Consider the following 21,607-nt stretch of genomic DNA (forward strand, 5'->3'; position numbering starts at 1 on the left):
TATTTTCCACCATAATTTGCAAATAAATTCATAAAAAATCCTACAATGTGATTTTCTGTTTTTTTTATTTTATTTTGTCTGTCATAGTTGAAATGTACCTATGATGAAAATTACAGGCCTCATCTTTTTAAGTGGGAGAACTTGCACAATTGGTGGCTGACTAAATACTTTTTTGCCCCACTGTCAGCAATAAGGCATGAGGGGTGTGGTATATGGCCAATATACCATGGCGAAGGGCTGTTCTTATGGATGACGCAATGCGGATACAGGATGCAGCCGTTAGTCTGGGTATATTGGCCATATACCACAAACCCCCAAGGTTCCTTATTGCTATTATAAACTGGTTACCAACGTAAATAAAACAGTACAAATCTTTATTTGGTTGTCATACCCGTGTATACGGACATAACACAGCTTTAACCCAATCAGCATTCAGGGCTCGAACACCCCGGTTTATAACAACATTTGACATTGTAGTCATTTAGCAGACGCTGCTTTCCAGAGTGACTTAGTTAGTGCATTCATCTTAAGATAGCTAGGTGAGACAACCACATATCACAGTCGTATTAGCACATTTCTCCTCAATACAGAAGTTATCAGCAAAGTCAGTGCTAGTAGGAAAAGACAAATTGAAGTTTTGTTTTTTTTGGACGGGGGGAGGGGGGGGGTTCTTATTTAAGATACTCTGAGAAGATGTACGTTTCAGACGTTTTCAGGAATATGGGAAGGGACTCTGCTGTCCTAGCATCAGAGAGAAGCTGGTTCCACTATTGGGGGACCAGGACAGAGAAGAGCTGTGACTGGGCTAGGCATGAGCTGACCTCCTGTAGGGGTGGAACGACCAACAGACTGGAGGATGGCAGACTGGAGTGCTCGGGTTGAGATGTGAGGTTTGAGCATAGCCTGAAGGTAGGGAGGGGCAGTTCCCCTTGCTGCTCTGTAGGCACGCACCATGGTCCTCTCCATGCCATCTGACAGGCGCGACCTGCCAGGTTGAATGCAATCCAGGAGTGTGCAGAGCCTGAGATGTGCGCACAGCCCTGAGAAGGTGGAGGGAAGGATTTGATGTTTCACGGTGTCGAAGGCAGAGAATAGATCTAGGAGGATGAGAACAGAGGAGAAAGAGTCAGCTTTGGCAGAGCAGAGAGCCTCTGTGACACAGAGGAGATAACTGATATTACACTTCTGTTATAAACCAGAATATTTAGAAAATTAGCTAACGGATTCTCTTTTGTGAAATATCACCTCAAGTAAGTTGTTGTTTTTGTGGTCCTTCAGGCAGATCCAGGGTCAGCTCTGAGTGCAGCGGAGTATGAGGACAGGAGGGGGATTTTTGAGGCCTGGCTACAGAAGGAAAACGATACTCTTTCAGGGATTCTCAACACCAAGGGACCGCTGAGCACCAGAGAACTCAAGATCAGGCAGAACACACTCAAGGTTGGTGCTAATGAATTCTCTCAGAAATATACAGTATTCCACTCCTGTTTATATTCACACAGAAATAATGAGGTACTCAAGTGCTGTGGCCATCTTATGGTTAGACTTTAATTTTTTTAAAACATTTATTTCAACTTTATTTAACCAGGTCGGCCAGTTGAGAACAAGTTCTCATTTACAACTGCGACCTGGACAAGATAAAGCAAAGCAGTGCAACAAAAACAACAGAGTTACACCTGGGATAAACAGATGTACAGTCAGTAACACAATAGAAAATCTGTATACAGTGTGTGGAAATGAAGCAAGGCAATAAACAGGCCAATAGTGGCAAAGTAATTACAATTTAGCTATTTACACTGGAGTGATATATGTGCAGATGAGGATGTAGAAATACTGGTGTGCAAAAGAGCAGAAAAACAAATATGGGGATGAGGTAGGTAGTTGGTTGGATGGGCTATTTACAGATGGGCTGTGTACAGCTGCAGCAATCGGTGAGCTGCTCTGACAGCTAACGCTTAAAGTTAGTGAGGGAGATATGTCTCCAATAAAATAAAATAAAATTGGGGGGGGGGGGGGTTAAAGTCGTTCCAGTGATTGGCAGCAGAGAACTGGAAGGAAAGGAGGTGTTGGCTTTGGGGATGACCAATGAAATATACCTGCTGGAGCACGTGCTATGGGTGGGTGTTGCTATGGTGACCAGTGAGCTGATGTAGGCGGAGCTTTACGTAGCAAAGACTTATAGATGACCTGGAGCCAGTGGGTTTGGCGACGAATATGTAGCGAGGACCAGCCAACAAGAGCAAACAGGTCGCAGTGGTAGGTAGTATATGGGGCTTTGGTGGCAAAATGGATGGCACTGTGATAGACTACATCCAGGTTGCTGAGGAGAGTGTTTGAGGCTATTTTGTAAATGTCATTGCCCGGAGTCGAGGATCGGCAGGATAGTCAGTTTTACGAGGGTATGTTTGGCAGCATGAGTGAAGGAGGCTTTGTTGCGAAATAGGAAGCTAATTCTAGATTTAACTTTGGATTAGAGATGCTTAATGTGAGTCTGGTAGGAGAGTTTACAGTCTAGCCAGACATCTAGGTATTTGTAGTTGTCCACATATTCTAAGTCAGAACTGTCCTCAGTAGTGATGCTAGTCGGGTGGGTGGGTGTGGGCAGCGATCGGTTGAAGCGCATACATTTAATTTTACTAGCATTTAAGAGTAGTTGGAGGCCACGGAAAGAGTCTTGTATGGCGTTGAAGCTCGTTTGGAGGTTTGTTAACACAATGTGTAGAGGTGGATCAAAGAATCACCCGCAGAAAGAGCGTCATCATTGATAAATACAGAGGAAAGAGTCGGCCTGAGAATTGAACCCTGTGGCACCCCCATAGAGACTGCCAGAAGTCTGGACAACAGGCCCTCCAATTTGACACACTGAACTCTATCTGAGAAGTAGTTGGTGAACCAGGTGAGGCAATCATTAGAGAAACCAAGGCTGTTGAGTCTGCTGATAAGAATGGGGTGATTGACAGAGTCGAAGGCCTTGACCAGGTTGATGTAGACTGCTGCACGGTACTATCTTTTATCAATGGAGGTTATGATATCGTTTAGGACCTTGAGCGTGGCTGAGGTGCACCCGTGACCAGCTCTGAAACCAGATTGCATAGCGGAGAATGTATGGTGGGATTCGAAATGCTCAGTGATCTGTTTGTTCACTTGGCTTTCGGAGACTTTAGAAAGGCAGGGCAGGATGGATGTAGGTCTGTAACAGTTTGGGTCTAGAGTGTCTCCCCCTTTGGAGAGGAATCTTTAGTAATCTCAGACGATGCGAAAGAGGTTGAACAGACTAGTAATAAGGGTTGCAACAATGGCGGCGGATAATTTTAGGAAGAGGGTCCAGATTGCCTAGCCCAGCTGATTTCTAGGGATCCAGATTTTGCAGCTCTTTCAGAACATCAGCTATCTGGATTTGGGTGAAGGAGAAGCGGGGTGGTTTGGCCCAGTTGCAGCGGGGGTTGCAGAGCTGTTGGTCGGGGTGGAAAGGTGGAAGGCATGGCCAGCCGTAGAGAAATGTTTATTGAAATTATTGTGGATTCATCAGTGGTGACAGTGTTTCCTAGTCTCAGTGCAGATGGCATCTGGGAGGAGGTACTCTTATTTTCCATGGACTTTAATTCCAAATAGTTTTGGGACTCTAGTGCTGCAGGATACAAATTTCTGTTTGAAAAAGCTAGCCATTGCTTTCCTAACTGACTGTGTGTATTGGTTCCTGACTTCCCTGAAAGGTTGCATATCGCGGGGGCTATTCGAAGCTAGTGTAGTACGCCACAGGGTGTATTTGTGCGAGTCAAGGTCAGTCAAGTCTGGAGTGAACCAAGGGCTATATCTGTTCTTAGTTCTACTTTGTAAGGGGCATGCTTATTTGAAGATGGTGAGGAAAGCACTTTTAAATAGCAACCAGGCATCCTCTACTGACGGGATAAGATCAATATCTTTACAGGATACCTGGGCCAGGTCAATTAGAAAGGACTGCTTGCAGAAGTGTTTTAGGGAGCGTTTGACAGTAATGAGGTGGTCATTTGACTGCAGACCCATAACGGACGCAGGCAATGAGGCAGTGATCGTTAAGATCCTGGTTGAAAACAGCAGAGGTGTATATAGACGGCAAGTTGGTCCGGATGATATCTATGAGGGTGCCCATGGTTACGGATTTGCCGTTGTTCCTTGATCATTTGTGTGAGATTGAGGGCATCTAGCTTAGATTGTAGGACAGCCAGGGTGTTAAGCGTATCCCAATTTAGGTCACCTAGCAGTACGAACTCTGACGATAGATGGGGGGGGGGGGGCATACAATCAATTCACATATGGTGCCCAGGGCACAGCTGGGGGCTGAGGGGGGTCTATAACAAGCAGCAACAGTGAGGGACTTATTTCTGGAGAAATGGATCTTTAAAAGGAGAAGCTTGAACTGTTTGGGCATAGACCTGGATGGTATGACAGAACTCTGCAGGCTATCTCTGCAGTAGATTGCAATTCCGCCCCCTTTTAGCAGTTCAGAAAATGTTGTAATTGGGGTTGGAAATTTCAGAATTTTTGGTGGCCTTCCTATGCCAGGATTCAGACATGGCTAGGACATCAGGGTTGGCTTAAAACAAGTTACTTTGCCAGTAATATACATGCTTTGTGAGAACTTCTGGAGGATGTTATGTTCAGAGTGCACCAAACAAAGCTCTAGGATGGTCGAAAATAATCTTCTGGCCTGCGGCCAGAAGAGCCCCAATCCCTTGCTGTACGGTTTTGGAAACATCTTTCATATTAGCGAGAAATCATTTTCAAAAAACAAAAGGTTAAATTACTACATCCTTATAGGGCTGATTGGGGTTCCCACGTCCATATTTCCATGTTACAGCGGCTTGTTTACTGAAAACAGATGGAAGACCGAGGCATACCACTGCTAATTAGCTATATACGTCACCGAACACCTGTGTGTAAACAGAAGGCGGATGCGGCAAACGTGTTGTCACTGAAAAATACTGTCGGCTGCAACTGTGTTAAAACTGGTTGAAACAGTGTACAGTAAGTGTCAATTTGTGAAATTATTCTGATGTGATAAGAAAGTAGAAGGCATTATTTCTAGAACCGTACCGCAGTTGAGAATCAATTTACGTTTCAGAGGATTTGGCTGTTTTGGCTGCCAGAGCCAATTTGCCTCTAAACAGAGCATGTAAGGTCCTTGGACTATAAGGAGTTGTGTTAGGCTCCTTTAGTTTATTACTGGGCTAGGTAGAAACATACCTTACAGCAAGGCCCTAACAAATACACACCCCAGATACACACCGCAAACCTTCCAGCGTTCCTCTAGACGGCTAAAATAACTTTTGGCAGCTGAACTGACGGCCAGTACACTTACATCCCAACCAGAAGCTGCCTGACAGTCAGACAGGTTGTGTCCTAAATGCCACCCTACCCACTTGGCACACACTGGTTGAATCAGTGTTTCTACGTCATTTCATTTCAATGAAATTTCCAACGTGAAATAGACATTGAATTGTCATCTGGGTGTATTCCCTATATATACTTTTGATATAGGGCACTGGCCCAAAATAGGGCACTATATAGTAAATAGGATGCCATTTGGGATTCTAGCAGCCCATGTTAGTGGTTGGAATGTTTTTGTCAGGATAACAGATAGGATAACAGTGCACAAAGCATGCCTTAATGTCAGCAGACATTGAATCAATGCAGAAAGGGGATTGAAGATGTTTGCCTCTTTGTTTGGGAATATACAGTATGTATGTGCTGCTGTGGTTTCAGTAGAGAAAAATGGTTAAGTATTCCTTCAGTATTTACTGCTGTAGTTATTCTTCTGTGCAAAGATCCTGTGTGGACATTACACACACACACACTGCTTATTGTTATTACTTTATGCAACAATTCCTCTGCTTACCCCTCAGCCATATGCAACTGTTTAGTCTTCTTCATTCTCCATCCCCCTGTTGTTCACTTGCCTCTTCTCTCTCCTCTCTCTCTTTCCCACAGACTTTGCGGTCCAGTCTGGGCTGGGGTCAGGAGCAGTTCCAGCTACTGCTGATGTCTGGGGTGGCTGCATCCGGATCCAGGGATGGGGCTGACCATTGGGCTGAGGATGTGGGTATGGAGGAGATACGTTATCGCTGGATGCTCTACAAGTCCAAACTGAAGGATGTAGGAGACCTCAAGGCTCTGTTGAATGTCAAGGTAAGAGATGCTGTATACATTGTATTGTGCCTCCCAAATGGCACCCTATTCCCTTTATAGTGCAGTATTTTTTGACCAGGATCTATATGGTTCTCGTCACAAGTAGTGCACTATATAGGGCAGTGGTCACCAACTCCAAGGAATTCCTAGTCGATCACCAAACATTTCTGTTAATAAAACAACGATAGGGCCTCCCGAGTGACGCAGAGGTATAAGGCACTGCGTCACTACAGATCCGGGTTTGGGAGCCCCATGAGCTCTAGTGGCTCCTTGTGGTGGGCACATGCACGCTGACTTTGGTCAGCAGCTGTATGGTGTTTCCTGTGTCGGCTGGCTTTCGGGTTAACCGGGCAGTGTGTGAAGAAGCAGTGCGGCTTGGTGGTGTCATGTTTCGGAGGACGCATGGCTCTCGACCTTCGCCTCCTGATTACTACTCCCATAACACAAAAAGGGGTAAATGTACCCTAAAACAATTGGTGTGTGTGTGTGTACAATATAGAACATAGTACAAGTAACGGAAACCCTTGGAATAATAGATCATCAGATGCAGGCCATCAGTCCAGTAAAAATAAAGTATGTATATTTTATGCGCACTCAGCTGTGCATCACAATTAATACAACAAATGATCTATTACCAGTTTGATCTATATACCAACATTTTTTTAAATATAATTTCAAAATGGTCTGAGAAGAACAACACTGGCAGGGCAATTCAAGCATAGCCATGTATTGGGTCTATAACCTACTGCACAAACCTTGTTGCGACAGAGCTCTTTTTAATTGGTTAATGTTGCATAGGCTTACATTTTTCAAGTCATGTTTTTAAACAATCTGAGGTCACGGTTTGCATTTTGACTCGAAAGTGATCTTGACTTAAGGAAAGGTTGGTGACCTCTGATATAGGGAATTAGGGTGCTGTGTAAAATGTCCATGCAGCAGAGCGCGTTGAAGAGTATCCCATAATAAAGGGATGATACATTGGTCTACCACAAGGGTGCAGTGTATCATCATTGTTAGGTCGTGGTCTGACTGAACTGTACTGTATAAAGCATAGTTTTTCAGTATTTTTTTTCACAGTATAGTTTTCTGGGTTTATTTCCATTAGGGTGCAAGTGCTGCTGGACAGGAGGAACACACCAGGACAGCTAAGGTACAGTTATCAATCCAGCTCAGAGCTTGTGTCATGGTCAAACATTCCTTTTAATATTCAGTGTAGTTCAAACTGGAAAAACGTGTGGTCTGGTGGTCCAAGCCGCGGCCTTTGGAACACATATATTCCTACAGCATGGGTTTGTCTGCGTGGGTTTGTCTGTCTTTGTCCTATTAAGAAAGAAAACATGCCAGGAGTGGGACTGCTCCAGAGAGTTTAAAAGCAGTAAAAGTCCCTCTTCAGGGGAGTCTTTGAGCCTCCCCACTCCTCTGGGCTTAGAAAACACAGCTCTAGGGCCACTTGTCTGACCACCCAAGACTGGCACCAAGTCAAGACTGCTGTCTCCAACAAACCCCAGTTAATTTGGCAGCCCAGTGGGGTGGAGCAACCTGGTCTCAGAGCATTCTGTGTTATTCTGTATGTAAATTCAGGACACTACATTTACTATATGTTTCGTATGGTATATCTTCATTTTTGGATGTCCATCATCCATTTCGTATGATATGTTATGAATTACAATTCTTATGATATGTTACGAATTTGCAAAATGTACCATATAGTTTGAATTCCCAAACGTAAAATATTCTACGAACTCCAATTTGTTGTGGCTAACATTAGCGAGGTGGCAAAAGTTAGATAGGGTTAGGAGATAGGTTAAAGGGTTAGGGGAAGGGTTAGCTAAAATGATTAGGGTTCGTGGAAGAGTTAGCTAACATGCTAAGTAGTTGCAAAGTAGCTAAAAGGGTAATGTAGTCCTGATGGTATATGAACACGCAACCTTTGGGTTGCTAGATGTTTGTGTTATACGCCCACACCGATCAACCACCCTCCTTTCGTTTTTACCTTAAGTAACCTTCTGTGTTATGTAACCATATCAAACTTAACATATTTTACTAATTTGAGTGTCCCGGATTTACATTTACTTAGTAACATCTAGTCTTTGAGACCAGACTGGGTGGAGAAGAGATTAAGCAATGACATGCTCCGTCACTCCCTCCCTCGCCCCCCATCAGGTCTCTCTTTTTCTCTTTCTCTCTCTCTCCCTCTTTGGTGGAGCGTGGGGGCCCTCGATATTACACAAAATTCCAGAGGATTTGCACCATGTTTCGCGTAGGTAGATTTAGTTCTGAGGTCAGTTTAAGGGCAACTTGTACCTGGAGCATTGGTTTCAAACCTTGTCCTCCTCTCCATCTGTTGATGGCTAAGTTAGTGGACAGCCTCATCCCAGTCCTCTCTGCTCTAGGTATAAGTTTCCTTTTGGCACAGATCTATGATCAGCATACCCTTCTACAATCATCACCTTAACCATTTGGAGAAAGGGGGGAATGGATAACAAATCCTTGTCTTGGAGCAACCTCATTCTACTCTGTCTTCGTCTGGTCTCTTGTCACTCTCTCTCTCTCTTTGCTCTCTCTTTGCTCTCTCTCTCTCTCTCTTTGCTCTCTCTCTCTCTCTGTCTCTCTCTCTCTCTGTCTCTGTCTCTCTCTGTCGCTATCATATAGCTGTGAACGCAGCAGGTGCATGGATGGTAAAAAATAAGCAGAGTAGCTCACCGAGTTTACCCCCAGGTTGTTGATATGAGTAAAACAGCAGACACAGATGAAAGACAAATATGGTAGTGTGACTCACAGCAAAGACAAAAAGTACATGCCTAAAGTACCCCAATGACAAACATCAGTGCACTGCAGCATCTGCGCTAAGACACGGAAACTCATCCATCCACAAATCACTGTATAGGAATTGTGGTTGCTAGTTTTGCGGGCTATGAGTCTCTATATCTGTCATAACTTCATAACTTTCACGCTGTATAGACTGTTATTACTTCCCTTAGTTATTTTAGTCATGTTTTAAAGGTGCTTGTTAGCATTCTTAACACACTATCCTATGATTGTAGATGGCTCCTGTACCTCACACATGCCTTTGTCCCACGTACACACACCTATGGAGATAACAAGGGAGATAACTCTTCAGGTCTCATTCACTAGTTTCAGTTCCTTTCTGACCTGTCATTACTTTGGAGTATAAACATAGGGTTGTTTACATAATCGCGCCCCCTGGCCTACAACCTTCCTATCTACTGAAAAGGGCAAACCCAACAACAACTTCCTGGTCAACTTTAACACAAACATGCAGAGGATGGCATGAGAGATTGCAGAGGACCCCTCCAATTTACTAAACTCAGAGTTCACACACCACCTGGCCTGCATTATACCTCTCCACTGCGCAACAAACTCAAACCCCCTGGCCAACAGCAATCTCCTTCACTGGCTACACACAATCCTCACTTACACCAGATAATGAATTACCCAAAAATTAATCACCAGTCTCATTTATAATTGAAGTGCATAAAAATGATAAAATAATCCTCTTCATCACCCCTATTCCCATTAGAACAGCTCTGAGCAATTTTCACTCTGAACATAGCTATCTATAGGTCTGTCAGGCAGGGGGTTGAGCTTAACGGTGCTTGACTAGCTTAGCGCTTGTATACAATGATTGATTGATTGATCTCTTTAAGGGCGCTTAACACCTGTCTGTCAAATGGATTGCTATTGGGACTGTTTAGTTTGAGTATCTGGGACAGAGGTGTTAGCAGTTGTTGTTCTTCAATAACACAGACCCCAAAGGAAATCGGGGGGAGAAAATATATTTATTCAAAGAGAACAAATCATAGTTTTTATGCTGGGAAGTAGATGGTAGATTCTTCCCTGTCTGCAGTGTTTTCTTCACTGAATAAAGAGCCATGATGCAGTTTATACCCAAGCCTAGCCAGTGGTTGACCAATATAATTGGGCCAATAGCCAAATGCCAAGTATCCCGTTTCAGGCACAATGTATAGATAATTTGGACCAATGAGAACTTGCCACATTTCGCTATGAGTCCTGGACTGAAACCCCTCCTGTGTCCCTGACCCGTTAATCTTCAGTTCCCCGTTACAGAAAAACAACTATTTCCATTGATAGTTTAATTCCCTCTTGACCTCTGCGTTGTGTATTTATCTTCGAATATTCTTAAAGAGGTGATGGGAGTTTGGATATAGATGTAGAACGAGGAAAGGTGCAGGCCTGTTGAGAGGCTTTCTCTTGCCCTTCCTCATCTTCCTCCTCTCTCGATCCTAGGTGCTCTGGAAAGTAGTTTGAGAGAAGGAGGGAGAGGGGGTTGATGGAACTGAGTGAGTGAGCATAAAGGTGGAGTGCAGAGAGGACAGAGTGGGCGAGGATTTACTCTCTTCACTTGGAAGAGCACTCTGCGCTGTGGTGTGTGTTAATTCTCTGTGTGTGCCATCACAACCCTGATTATATTGAAAGGGCTGTGAGCCTTTACTGTTTGTTTACTTAGCGAGCGAACACTGACCCTACTGTATGAGTCATCTTAAAAGTGACTTAGTTTAACACTCCCTGGGATATCTGGCAAATGTACATCAAACTGGTACATAAAACTAGAATTGTACTATAATGGATTGTCAGTCCATAACTCTGTGTATGAATTTGAGTGGTGACATTTCTCAAGCCGAGCCGACTACCAACAAAATGTAGCTGAGCAGTCTTGTTGTTGTTGGAATCCCAGATGAACCCTTTTTAGACATTGGCACGTTGCTTCATTATGAACCAGTCAAATGTGGCGTCATTACCGGGCAAGTATGAGAAGCATTTATTTAAATTTCAGCATCACAGAATGTTCCTCCACGTTGAGAGGTAGATGTACAGGGAGTCTGACGCATTGGATTAACATTCAGTTGGATGGGAGACAGAAATACTCTGAGAGTGAAACACCTACTTTTGTATTAGTTTTGATGTCATTTGGGGTTGAATTTGAGGCATTTCTGTTTCCCATATAATTACATGGCCCCTCAAAGGGTTTACGGTTTATCCTCAATCACTGGTCATTTACTTGTGCGCTTAATGGTATAGACAAGGAATGTACAACAGTATGTGCATTTGAGAGAAAGTATGAGAATGGGATTTGATGGGTTCAATTAACATACTCACAACTCTTGATGTCTGTGAGTGTTTGTGTAAATGGATATATACACACAGTGTATGTGTTAACATCTCTCTATTGTCTCCCTGTAGGGGAAGACTCCAGGCCTGCTGTACCGTGTGTGTCGGGTGGCCCTGCCCCTCTGGCTCCTTCTGTTGGCCTTACTCCTCTTCGCCTTCTTCCTGCCCTGGATGGACGAAGGCTCCAGCTGCTCTCTGTCCAACAACTTTGCCCGCTCCTTCAACATCATGCTACGCTACGACGGACCTCCACCCACATAGAAGAATCATATAAGTTGATTCCTCTTCATTCTCAATCCATTGTGTGTCTGTGTGTGTGTGTGTGTTAAGGCATCCGCATGCCTCCCAGCCGAAACAGTTAGAAGTTTGTGCATATATTATGACGACATTTTGTGAAATTTTTGTTAGTTTTGGGCTTGTTCGGCTGTTCGGGCACACGCATTTCTTTTCTGGTTGCAGGCTGAAGTTCGGAGCCAAAGTCTACGCCCCTTCGTCGGTGATTGGTCAACAATAGGGATTCTTCAAAGTCTTTGTTGTCATTCAACGATGCGACTCGTTTTCATGCAAATTCTTTAATTGAGAAATACTGCACCAAGCATCTTAGTTTGATGTAAGATTGTGCGACTAAGATCTCTGCAAAAAAAAAAAAAAAACGCCAAAATGAATGACAGATTTCTTGGGTTATCTTGAATTAGTTCTTACTATTTTGCGGAAGCGTTTACTGGCTACGGCGTTTCAAATTGACACACAGTAATGTTGCTGGGTTTTATTTCTCTTTTTTCAAGCGAATGTCTTTTAAGGGAGTATGCGAGAACACTCGTTCGGCTAGGCGCCAGTCGAACCGAAGCATGCTGACGCCTTTAGTGTGTGAATGTGTGTCTGTGCTGGATGTGTCACTGTGTGGGCGGGTAGCCTCGGCTCTTTCCACCTGTTCCTCTTGACTCAAGCTGTTCTCCACTCTGCAACCCACACGATCAAGCCAATTCACACAGGCTGGCAACACTTCCATCCATCCACAGAGTAGAGTGCTCCACTCCCTCTCCTTTTCACAGTACTACAGTAGCTACAACAATGGCCACCAAGCACTTTAGGAGAGGATGAGGATGTGTATTTTTATTTCCTCTATTTGGAGGGATTTGATGTCTTAGAAAATTACTGCGTATGATCATACACTCCCCAAAAATATCATGGTTCACTACCCCTTTAAAGACGGGTGTATAACAGAGATGTGAATACTTTTAAACTGCTTTTAAACTGCACAAATAGCGTTATGCTTTTTTCTATTTTTGTGTAATTGTAAGCTTTATTTTTTACCTGTACATAATGCCTTTTGCATACAGTACCCTTATCAATTTTAGCACTGTGTTCATAAGTCTAGGCTGGCTTCAATTTTAGATGCAGGATGTGCTCACATCCCAAAACACAACGTCTGGGGTGTATTCATTACATCTTGCAACGGAAACCCTTTACCGTGTTCAACGACCAAAAGGAAGCAAACCTACCTGAAATTGTCAAGTAGGAACTCTCGTTTTTGTTATTTGGTGTAAACGGACATAATGTTTTGCAACAGAATCAGCGTAATGACTACACCCCTGTTCTATCATGTGGCAATTCAAATTAATCAATTTGACATGTTTTGTTCCAGTGTTAATACAAAACAGTCAATTTGTGATACTTACCATACAGAAAATCAGTCAGTGCTGGTATACATGATGTACCTACTTTTGACTGTTTAAGTATATTGTATTTGTACTGAACTGTAGGTATGTTTGAACAATATGCTTTTCTTTCCTAAAGGTGCTATGCTATATTTGAACACTGTCATAATGATCCCTTCGCACAGTTTAACTTCTATCTTGGCCCCTGACGTTTTCTTGGACCACAGAGTACTTTAGATGCTAAGTTTACTTTCTTTATAATACATCATGTTCAGCAGGGCCCAGATTATATCACGGAAATAGCTCCTGTTATGGGAGAATATCCTTTTTTGAGCAGACTCTTAAAACGACGCAATGACCCAGTCAACCTTTTCTCTCTTTCCTCTCTCTTGCATGCCCCTCTCTTCTCTCATTCACTTTTGTACTTTTCCCTCCCGCACATGTTTGTTTTACAGACCCGAGGGTTGCTAGGGCAACGGAAACCAAATCGCATTATATCTATTAGTGTCCTATCACACAGCACAGATATTTTTTGTTACGACAGCAAAATTAGGTTATAACCCACAAATAGTTTGATGTTTTTTTTACATTTGATTAAAGTTGAACTGTTAGCTTTTGTTCAGAATGAGGGAGAGCGTGTGTTTAGTTTGACTGTCTTGTCTCAGAATGTTGCACAATCTGTATCTGTTTTCTCCGTCAGGGAAGGTTTCAGAGGGCTGTCTTAGTCTGTCATCATGAATGTTGACAAACTGAATTTTAATGAAAAAATTGAAGGAAACCCGCATGCCTGCCCTACCTGTACAAAGCAGACTTGAACCGAAATATTTATACCATTCTACTGTTATTTATACACAAGTTATGCAATGCTCTTATTCAGTCTTCATACATATTAATGAAACATATCTAGCTCTTTTAAATGTGAGAATATTAAACGTCAATGCTAAACTAAATACAGAGTACTAAACATGACCATAATATGTGGCATTAATTTGAGTACCAATTAGCTACAAGATAGGTGAGAGGATAGGTGAGAGAGAGTGGTGGAGAATGAAGGGAATCTCATGGAATACTGTATCAGATTACTCCGCAGTGTACAAAAGAAGTAGGGTTGAAGAATTCAGCCTTTTTTTTTTTTTAACAGATCTCCAGGTTGGAATATTTCAGATACCTCCTGATTCCGGGAATATTCCAACCAGGATTTATGGAAAACTTTTCCAAAATTCCCAGGTTATCAACATTTTCCAACCCTAATCAGATTCCTCTGGGTGTTTACAAGGAGTTTGATACATTTAGCAGAGCACTTAGTAGATAATGTAATACGAATGGACATTAGATTAGATTGGAATAGCTTGTCCTGCAAATGAGTATCTGCTTTGCAATTTTTTTAAACGCACATGCATGCAGGAATGAAGATTCAAAGCTTTTGTAAAACGGTACAATATTATGCTCTATTTTATTACTATATTTTGAAATGAAGGAAATGCTTAAAATGTATCAACAGGGCCTAACCAATATTTTTGTATTGTACTCAAAACTGGCAATAAAATATGCAGTGTGTATAATTGATATCTGAGTCTGTATGGTGTTGCTCATGGTTGAGCTACTGTTGTTGGGAATTACTGGATCAGCATGAGTAAAATGCCTGAGTTACCAGGTCTTCATCTCAAATGGCACCCGATTCCCTACATAGTGCGCAATTTTTGACCAGAGCAGGGCTCTGGTGAAACCTAGCTAGCCATGTGTATGTGACGAATACATTTGATTCAATTTTATTTGGATATCTTTTAGTCCCCATTTGGACTAATCTTCCAAGAGTCCTTAAACATTGAAATACAATTTATAATACAAACACACGTTCACATATAACACACTATTACAAACATACATAATATACTAACATAGTGACCCAATAAATACTCAATCTAAAAAATATTGATTCTTCATCTACTATAGTCCCACAACATTTCTATGTATTATATTTCAATCGTTTTAAAATAATGTTTAAATGTACATATTGAAAGGTTTCTAGTTTGCTCAGTTAATCTTGATACTACCCATCCCGGATCCGGGATCGTGAATACAGCCTCAGGCTCATTAGCATAACGCAACATTAACGATTTCTGAAAATCGCAAATGAAATGAAAATAATATGCCTGCTCTCAAGCTTAGCCTTTTCTTAACAACACTGTCATCTCAGATTTTCAAAATATGCTTTTGAACCATAGCAAATCAAGCATTTGTGTAAGAGTATTGCAAGCTAGCTTAGCATTTTGCGTAGCATTTAGCACGCAACATTTTCACAAAAACCAGATAACCAAATAAATAAAATAATTTACCTTTGAAGAACTTTGGATGTTTTCAATGAGGAGACTCAGTTACATAGCAAATGTTCAGTTTTTCCTGAAAGAATCTTTGTAGGAGAAATCGCTCCATTTTGTACATCACATTTGGCTACCGAAACGAACCAAAAATTCAGTCACCAAAACGTCAAACTTTTTCCGAATTAACTCCATAATATCGACCGAAACATGGCAAACGTTGTTTAGAATCAATCCTCAAGGTGTTTTTTCACATATCTCTTCATTGATATGTCGTTCGTGGAAGCCTGCTTTCCCTTCAGAATCCCATGGAAAAATACCAGCAGCTGAAAATGACGCACCAATTTCGACGGAGGACACCGGGCGGACACCGGGCGGACACCTGGAAAATGTAGTCTCTTATGGTCAATCTTCCAATGATATGCCTACAAATACGTCACAATGCTGCAGACACCTTGGGGAAACGATAGATAGGGCAGGCTCATTCCTGTCGCATTCACAGCCATATAAGGAGACAATGGAAAACAGAGCCTCAAAAATCCTGCTCATTTCCTGATTGCCGTTTCATCTTGGTTTTGCCTGTAGCTCCTGTTCTAGGGCACCCACAGACAATATCTTTGCAGTTCTGGAAAATTCAGTGTTTTCTTTCCAAAGCTATCAATTATATGCATAGTCGAGCATCTTTTTGTGACAAAATATCTTGTTTAAAACGGGAACGTTTTTTCATCCAAAAATGAAATAGCGCCCCCAGAGTTTCTTAATTTATTCAATTTCTTTATTGCTCTAAATCGAAATGTTATTTTGCCTATTTCTCTTTTCTGTCTGGATAACGCATAGATGGTGGACAATCTATTCCTAGTATTTACGGAATGTCTGTCTCTTACCAACTGAATACCGTTGTGAATAGAACTTGGCCGTTTTATATGGTGCCATTTGGGATGCACACGGGTTTAAAGTGTAGCAGGCTGTTTAGTTTCACAAGCCTCTGGTTAGTCAATGATTTGAAAGGCTATGAGCATGTCTTGGAGTAAGCACACATTTCCTTATCACATACCAGGATGTAAGGTGAGGTTGTGAACTTGTTCCTATCCATGTCAAAAAAAGACTTCATGGCGGCCCGTATGATATTGCAAAAATTGTGAATTATTCACAAAAATATGAACACAAATAATCATTATTTAATTCCAAAAAATATCTTTCCTCCTTTCTGCCCTTTTTAGATGTGAGATGACTGAACAGCTGTACGCATTCGCTTCTACACCTACTTTCCACCGTATTGCTTTCACCTTTCCAGTTGTATCAGCTTGGGGGAAGGGGGGTGAGCAAAGGGCAGAAGGGAGGGGACAACATTTTGGAATGAAATACAGCCCAGCTAGTAATATCTGATAGGTGCAGATAGGTTTTCCTTAACCTGTGTTGAATAGAGGGTTAGGACTGAACGGGTCTAACAAGGTGGACACCACTGAACAAACCAGACACACTGACACCCAAAACCTGACACACAGCCACAGCCTCACAGTCAAATATGAAGCATTTACTTGCTTTTCTACTGCTTGCCTTGCCATTTCTCTTTCTTTCTGCAAAACAGCTCACGAGATGTGCAGTTGTGTCGCAGTATGACATTCTCAGTAAATTAATTTGGCTGTGATTTAGGCCACCAGTGAAGCAAGAGCATCTCATCCGAGGAAGACACAGTAGCTGCCCTGCCAAAACATCTGATTTGTTAGTTACAGATGAGCTCCCAATTCTACACACACACACACACACACACACACACACACCCACGCACACACACACACACCCACGCACACACACACAACCTCTTGGTAGACAAGCAATATTTATGTCTGGTGCTTGTGCATGACAAGCACTCTGTTGCAACACTCAGGTGACCGTTTGCCTTCCAGGTGTGTGTGTGTGTGCCAGCCACTAGGGGCAACAGTGAGTACTATTACCATCAAGTAGGCTTGGGTTTGCTTGGGCGTTGTGGACGGGGTGGCAGATGGCCGTAATCCCATGACTGGATCCGAATTCATTGCAAATGGATCCAAAGGTCATGACTGGATCCGAATTCATTACAAATGGATCCACAGGTCATGACTGGATCTGAAGGTCTCGTGTTCAATCCCACACATTTTTTTTGTTTTAACCCAATCCCAAACCTTAACCCTTGACCATTCAGAATGAATTTGTAAACGTAATGTTTTAACCCAATCCCAAACCTTAACCCTTGACCATTCAGAATTAATTTTGTAACATACTGTTTTAACCCTATCCCACACCTTAACCCTTAACTTAAAAACATGTCGATATTTGGTTTGGAGAAATGGAACGACGCTGCGCTGGAGGAGCAGGGTGTCAAAAATAATTCGAAATTTAACTTTGGAGCAACTTCGAAACTTGCCGTTTGGATAAACGTGGATAAACGTCAGAATCTGTAGTCAAATTGGTCAATCTTGTTGGTCTGTATGGACTCTGCCCTACCTGGCAGAGGCTGAAAGCGACAGTGGCACACTTTGCTATGTGCACAAGCCCTTGTTTGGCCTAATTACTTCAAGTGGAATTCCCTCTTGGTGTAGTGGGACTGTTTTCTCTTCTCTCTCTGTTCCATGTGTGCGGAATACCACAATCCCACTCACTGATATGGGTAGTAGAGCTGAAATCACTGTGTCCCTGTGAATGTGGGTGGCTGTATGTGTACTCCTGTGATTTTGTATGTGTTTTACTACTACCCACGTACACTACAGATCACAAACACTTACCTAATACATCTCTTGTGTGTGTGTGCGTGTTGCACTGATTGTTTCCTCAAACCCACGTACACAGTACCTCACCACACTCTCGATCAGTGTGCATGTACATTTCACTGCCTCTACCCATCCACCCACTCTCTGCAAACTGCATCCTCACTTACACACAATCCTGCTTTTCTCAGCTACACCACTGAGACTCAATCTGGCATGTTAAATAATCTGTGATAGAAATACTCTACTTCTTCCTACTCACCAAGCCTTCCTATAGGATATTTAGCACTTCGCAGAGAATATATATATAGAGAGACACAGTATTACACAACAGTGACGGTCTGTGCCATTTAAGATGGAGGACATTTTTTTTCATGAGCATGGCCTTATTTCTATTACAGAAAATTGGATGACTCTCATTCATATTCCATACACCCAGCTCAATGTAACATCAATAGGTTTAGGCTACTACATGTTAGTAAAATGTTCCCTACGCCCATCATGAGGTTGCTGCAACCTAGCCTATGAAGGAAAGTTTATAACAGATGCACATGTCAAGATACATTTTTGTAATCAAGGAGACATTGTGCAAGGCAGTATTGAATGTGTCAATCTTGCCTGCACCTAGCTGATATACTGTAGGATGTCATCATTAGTCCAACAGTTGCAAACAAGAGTTCAAGTATGTTTATCTCTGTTCTGTTTGCTTCCGTTTAAGAAACATTTTTCAACAGAATTGGCAGAATACACAGAATACACCCCTCATCACACGCAAACAAAGTTAACTTTCATATCAGCCACACACAAACAGCGTGGTCCCTTTCATCATTCAATAATTCCATCTCGCATCTACACACTCTCCTCCTCTTACCATTTCCCTTCGCTTGTGGACTTCAGTGCACAACACATCAGCTGTGTGACCAGGCCAAAAAACCTAAGGCACAGCCTGCTTCGTTGACACCATATTAGCTAATGTCAAGTCAACATAGCTACTAGAACTAACATGTTAGCAAACCCGCTACAATCGTGCAGTAAAGTGTACAGTCAGCAGGCAGATTAGCAGTTAAACCGGCGGGACCCAGTGGCAAAAAAATTATTAAACCAAACCTTGACTTGGAAGAGTTCCCGTGTTGGATAGCCATAGCCAGCTAGCTAACATAGCATCCCTCTCACTGTTTCAGCCATGTGTTTGAGTAGGCTAAACTAGATAGCTGCATTGGCTAGCTAAGTAAGTGAAAAAATATGAAATATAGCTAGATCTCTCTCTTGCTTCTCCTTCATTTTGAAGAAATGTATTTATTTAAAAACTGTTCAACTATTGTCCTTCTCTCTCTTTGAGTCAACTACTCACCACATTTTATGCACTGCAGTGCTAGGTAGCTGTAGCTTGTGCTTTCAGTACTAGATGTATTCTCTGATCCTTTGATTGGGTGGACAACATGTCAGTCCATGCTGCAACAGCTCTGATAGGTTGGAGGACAACCTCCGGAAGTTGTCATAATTAATGTGTAAGTCTATGGAAGGGAGTGAGAACCATGAGCCTCCTAGGTTTTGTATTGAAGTGAATGTACCCAGAGGAGGATGGAAGCTAGCTGTCCTCCGGCTACATCGTGGTGCTACCCTACAGAGTACTTTTGAAGCTACTGTAGACGTTCATTGCAAAACAGTGCGTTTTAATCAGTTATTTAGTGAAATGTGAATGTATTGTGTATATTTTTATCCAAAAAAGATCCCTTTTTTAATGTTTCACTATTTTATTTTTATGAAATTCACTGAGGAGGATGGTCCTCCCCTTCCTCCTCTGAGGAGCCTACACACACACAGACACACACAGAGACACACACAGCATCTTCAAAGCCTGGCTAAATGATATTATACAATTAATTATCCTCTTTCTCTATAAGGGGTGATTTGTCATCATACATGATAGACCATTCTTTATATAGTAAGATGGGAGAGAGTAAAGCCAAAGCAATGAATGGTCTGTCATTTACAGTGCATTCAGAAAATTATTCAGACCTCTTACCTTTTTACACATTTTGTTACATGAGAGCATTCTTCTAAAATTGATTTTAAAAAGTATTCCTTAATCAATCTACACACCATAATGACAAAGCAAAAACAGGTTTTTAGAAGTATTTGCAAATTTATAAAAAATGAACAGAAATATCTTTACATAAGTATTCAGACCCTTTGCTATGAGATTCGAAATTGAGCTCAGGTGCTCAATGTTTCCATTGATCATCCTTGAGATGTTTCTACAACTTCATTGGAGTCCACCTGTGCTAAATTCCATTGATTGGACATGATTTGGAAAGGCACCCACCTGTCTATATAAGGTCCCACAGTTGACAGTGCATGTCAGAGCAAAAACCAAGCCGTGAGGTCGAAGGAATTGTCCGTAAAGCTCAGAGACAGGAATGTGTCAAGGCACAGGTCTGGGGAAGGGTACAGTATTGAAGGTCCCCAAAAACACAGTGGCCTCCATCATTCTTTAATGGAAAAAGCCTCGAACCACCAAGACTCTCCCTAGAGCTGGTCGCCTGGCCAAACTGAGCAATCGGGGGAAAAGGGTCTTGGTCAGGGAGGTGACCAAGCACCTGATAGTCACTCTGACAGAGCTCCAGAGTTCCTCTGTGAAGATGGGGAAGCCTTCCAGAAGGACAACCATCTCTGCAGCACTCCACCAACAGGCCTTTACGGTAGAGTGGCCAGACGGAAGGCACTCTTCAGAATAAGGCACATGAAAGCCCACTTGGAGTTTGCCAAAAGGCACCTAAAGGACACTCAGTCCATGAGAAACAAGATTCTCTGGTCTGATGAAACCAATATTGAACTCTTTGGCCAGAATGCCGAGCGTCATGTCTGGAGGAAAGCAGACACCATCCCTACATTGAAGCATGGTGGTGGCAGCATCATGCTGTGGGGATGTTTTTCAGCGGCAGGGACTGGGAGACAAGTCAGGATTAAGGGAAAGAAAAACGGAGAGAAGTAGAGAGAGGTCCTCAGACTGGGGGCGAAGGTTCACCTTCCAGCAGGACAACGACCCTTAGCACACAGCTAAGACAATGCAGGATTGGCTTCGGGACAAGTCTCTGAATGTCCTTGAGGGGCCCAGCCAGAGCCCGGACTTGAACCCGATCAACCATCTCTGGAGAGACCTGAAAATAGCTGTGCAGCAGCGCTCCCCATCCAACCTGACAGAGCTTGAGAGGATCTGCAGAGAAGAATGGGAGAAACTCCCCAAATACAGGTGCGCCGAGCTTGTAGCGTCATACCCAAGAAGACTCAAGGCTGTAATCGCTGTCAAAGGTGCTTCAGCAAAGTACTGAGTAAAGGGTCTGAATACTTATGTAAATGTGATATTTCAGTAGTTTTTTTATTCTTTATTTGTAAAAATGTCTACAAATCTGTTTTTGCCTTGTCATTATGGGGTATTGTGTGCAGATTGATGAGGAAAAAAATACAATACAGCTTGTAACGTAACAAAACGTCAAAGGGTCTAAATAGTTTCAGAATGCACTGGATGATGCCTGAAGGGCACATGTTCTGTAGATAGTGCATGAACACCCAC

The 21,607-nt window shown here is 42.5% G+C and overlaps 1 protein-coding gene across 2 annotated transcripts in view; it reads left to right on the top strand.

Moving 5' to 3' along the window:
* Positions 1–14,537, top strand: part of LOC135507944 (nesprin-3-like) — a 47,194-nt gene extending 32,657 nt beyond the window's left edge. Inside the window, exons 16-19 of one of the 2 annotated variants that reach the window (XM_064927769.1) lie at positions 1,279–1,437; positions 5,965–6,162; positions 7,268–7,312; positions 11,386–14,537. In XM_064927769.1, coding sequence (XP_064783841.1) covers positions 1,279–1,437; positions 5,965–6,162; positions 7,268–7,312; positions 11,386–11,574 — 591 coding nt within the window. In that variant the 3' untranslated portion in view covers positions 11,575–14,537. The remainder of the gene's footprint in view (positions 1–1,278; positions 1,438–5,964; positions 6,163–7,267; positions 7,313–11,385) is intronic. The other variant, XM_064927770.1, reaches the window with a different exon arrangement.
* The last annotated feature ends 7,070 nt before the right edge of the window (positions 14,538–21,607 follow it).

The sequence above is a fragment of the Oncorhynchus masou genome, chromosome 21 (assembly GCF_036934945.1).
Source record: "Oncorhynchus masou masou isolate Uvic2021 chromosome 21, UVic_Omas_1.1, whole genome shotgun sequence".
NCBI classification, from domain to species: Eukaryota; Metazoa; Chordata; class Actinopteri; order Salmoniformes; family Salmonidae; genus Oncorhynchus; species Oncorhynchus masou.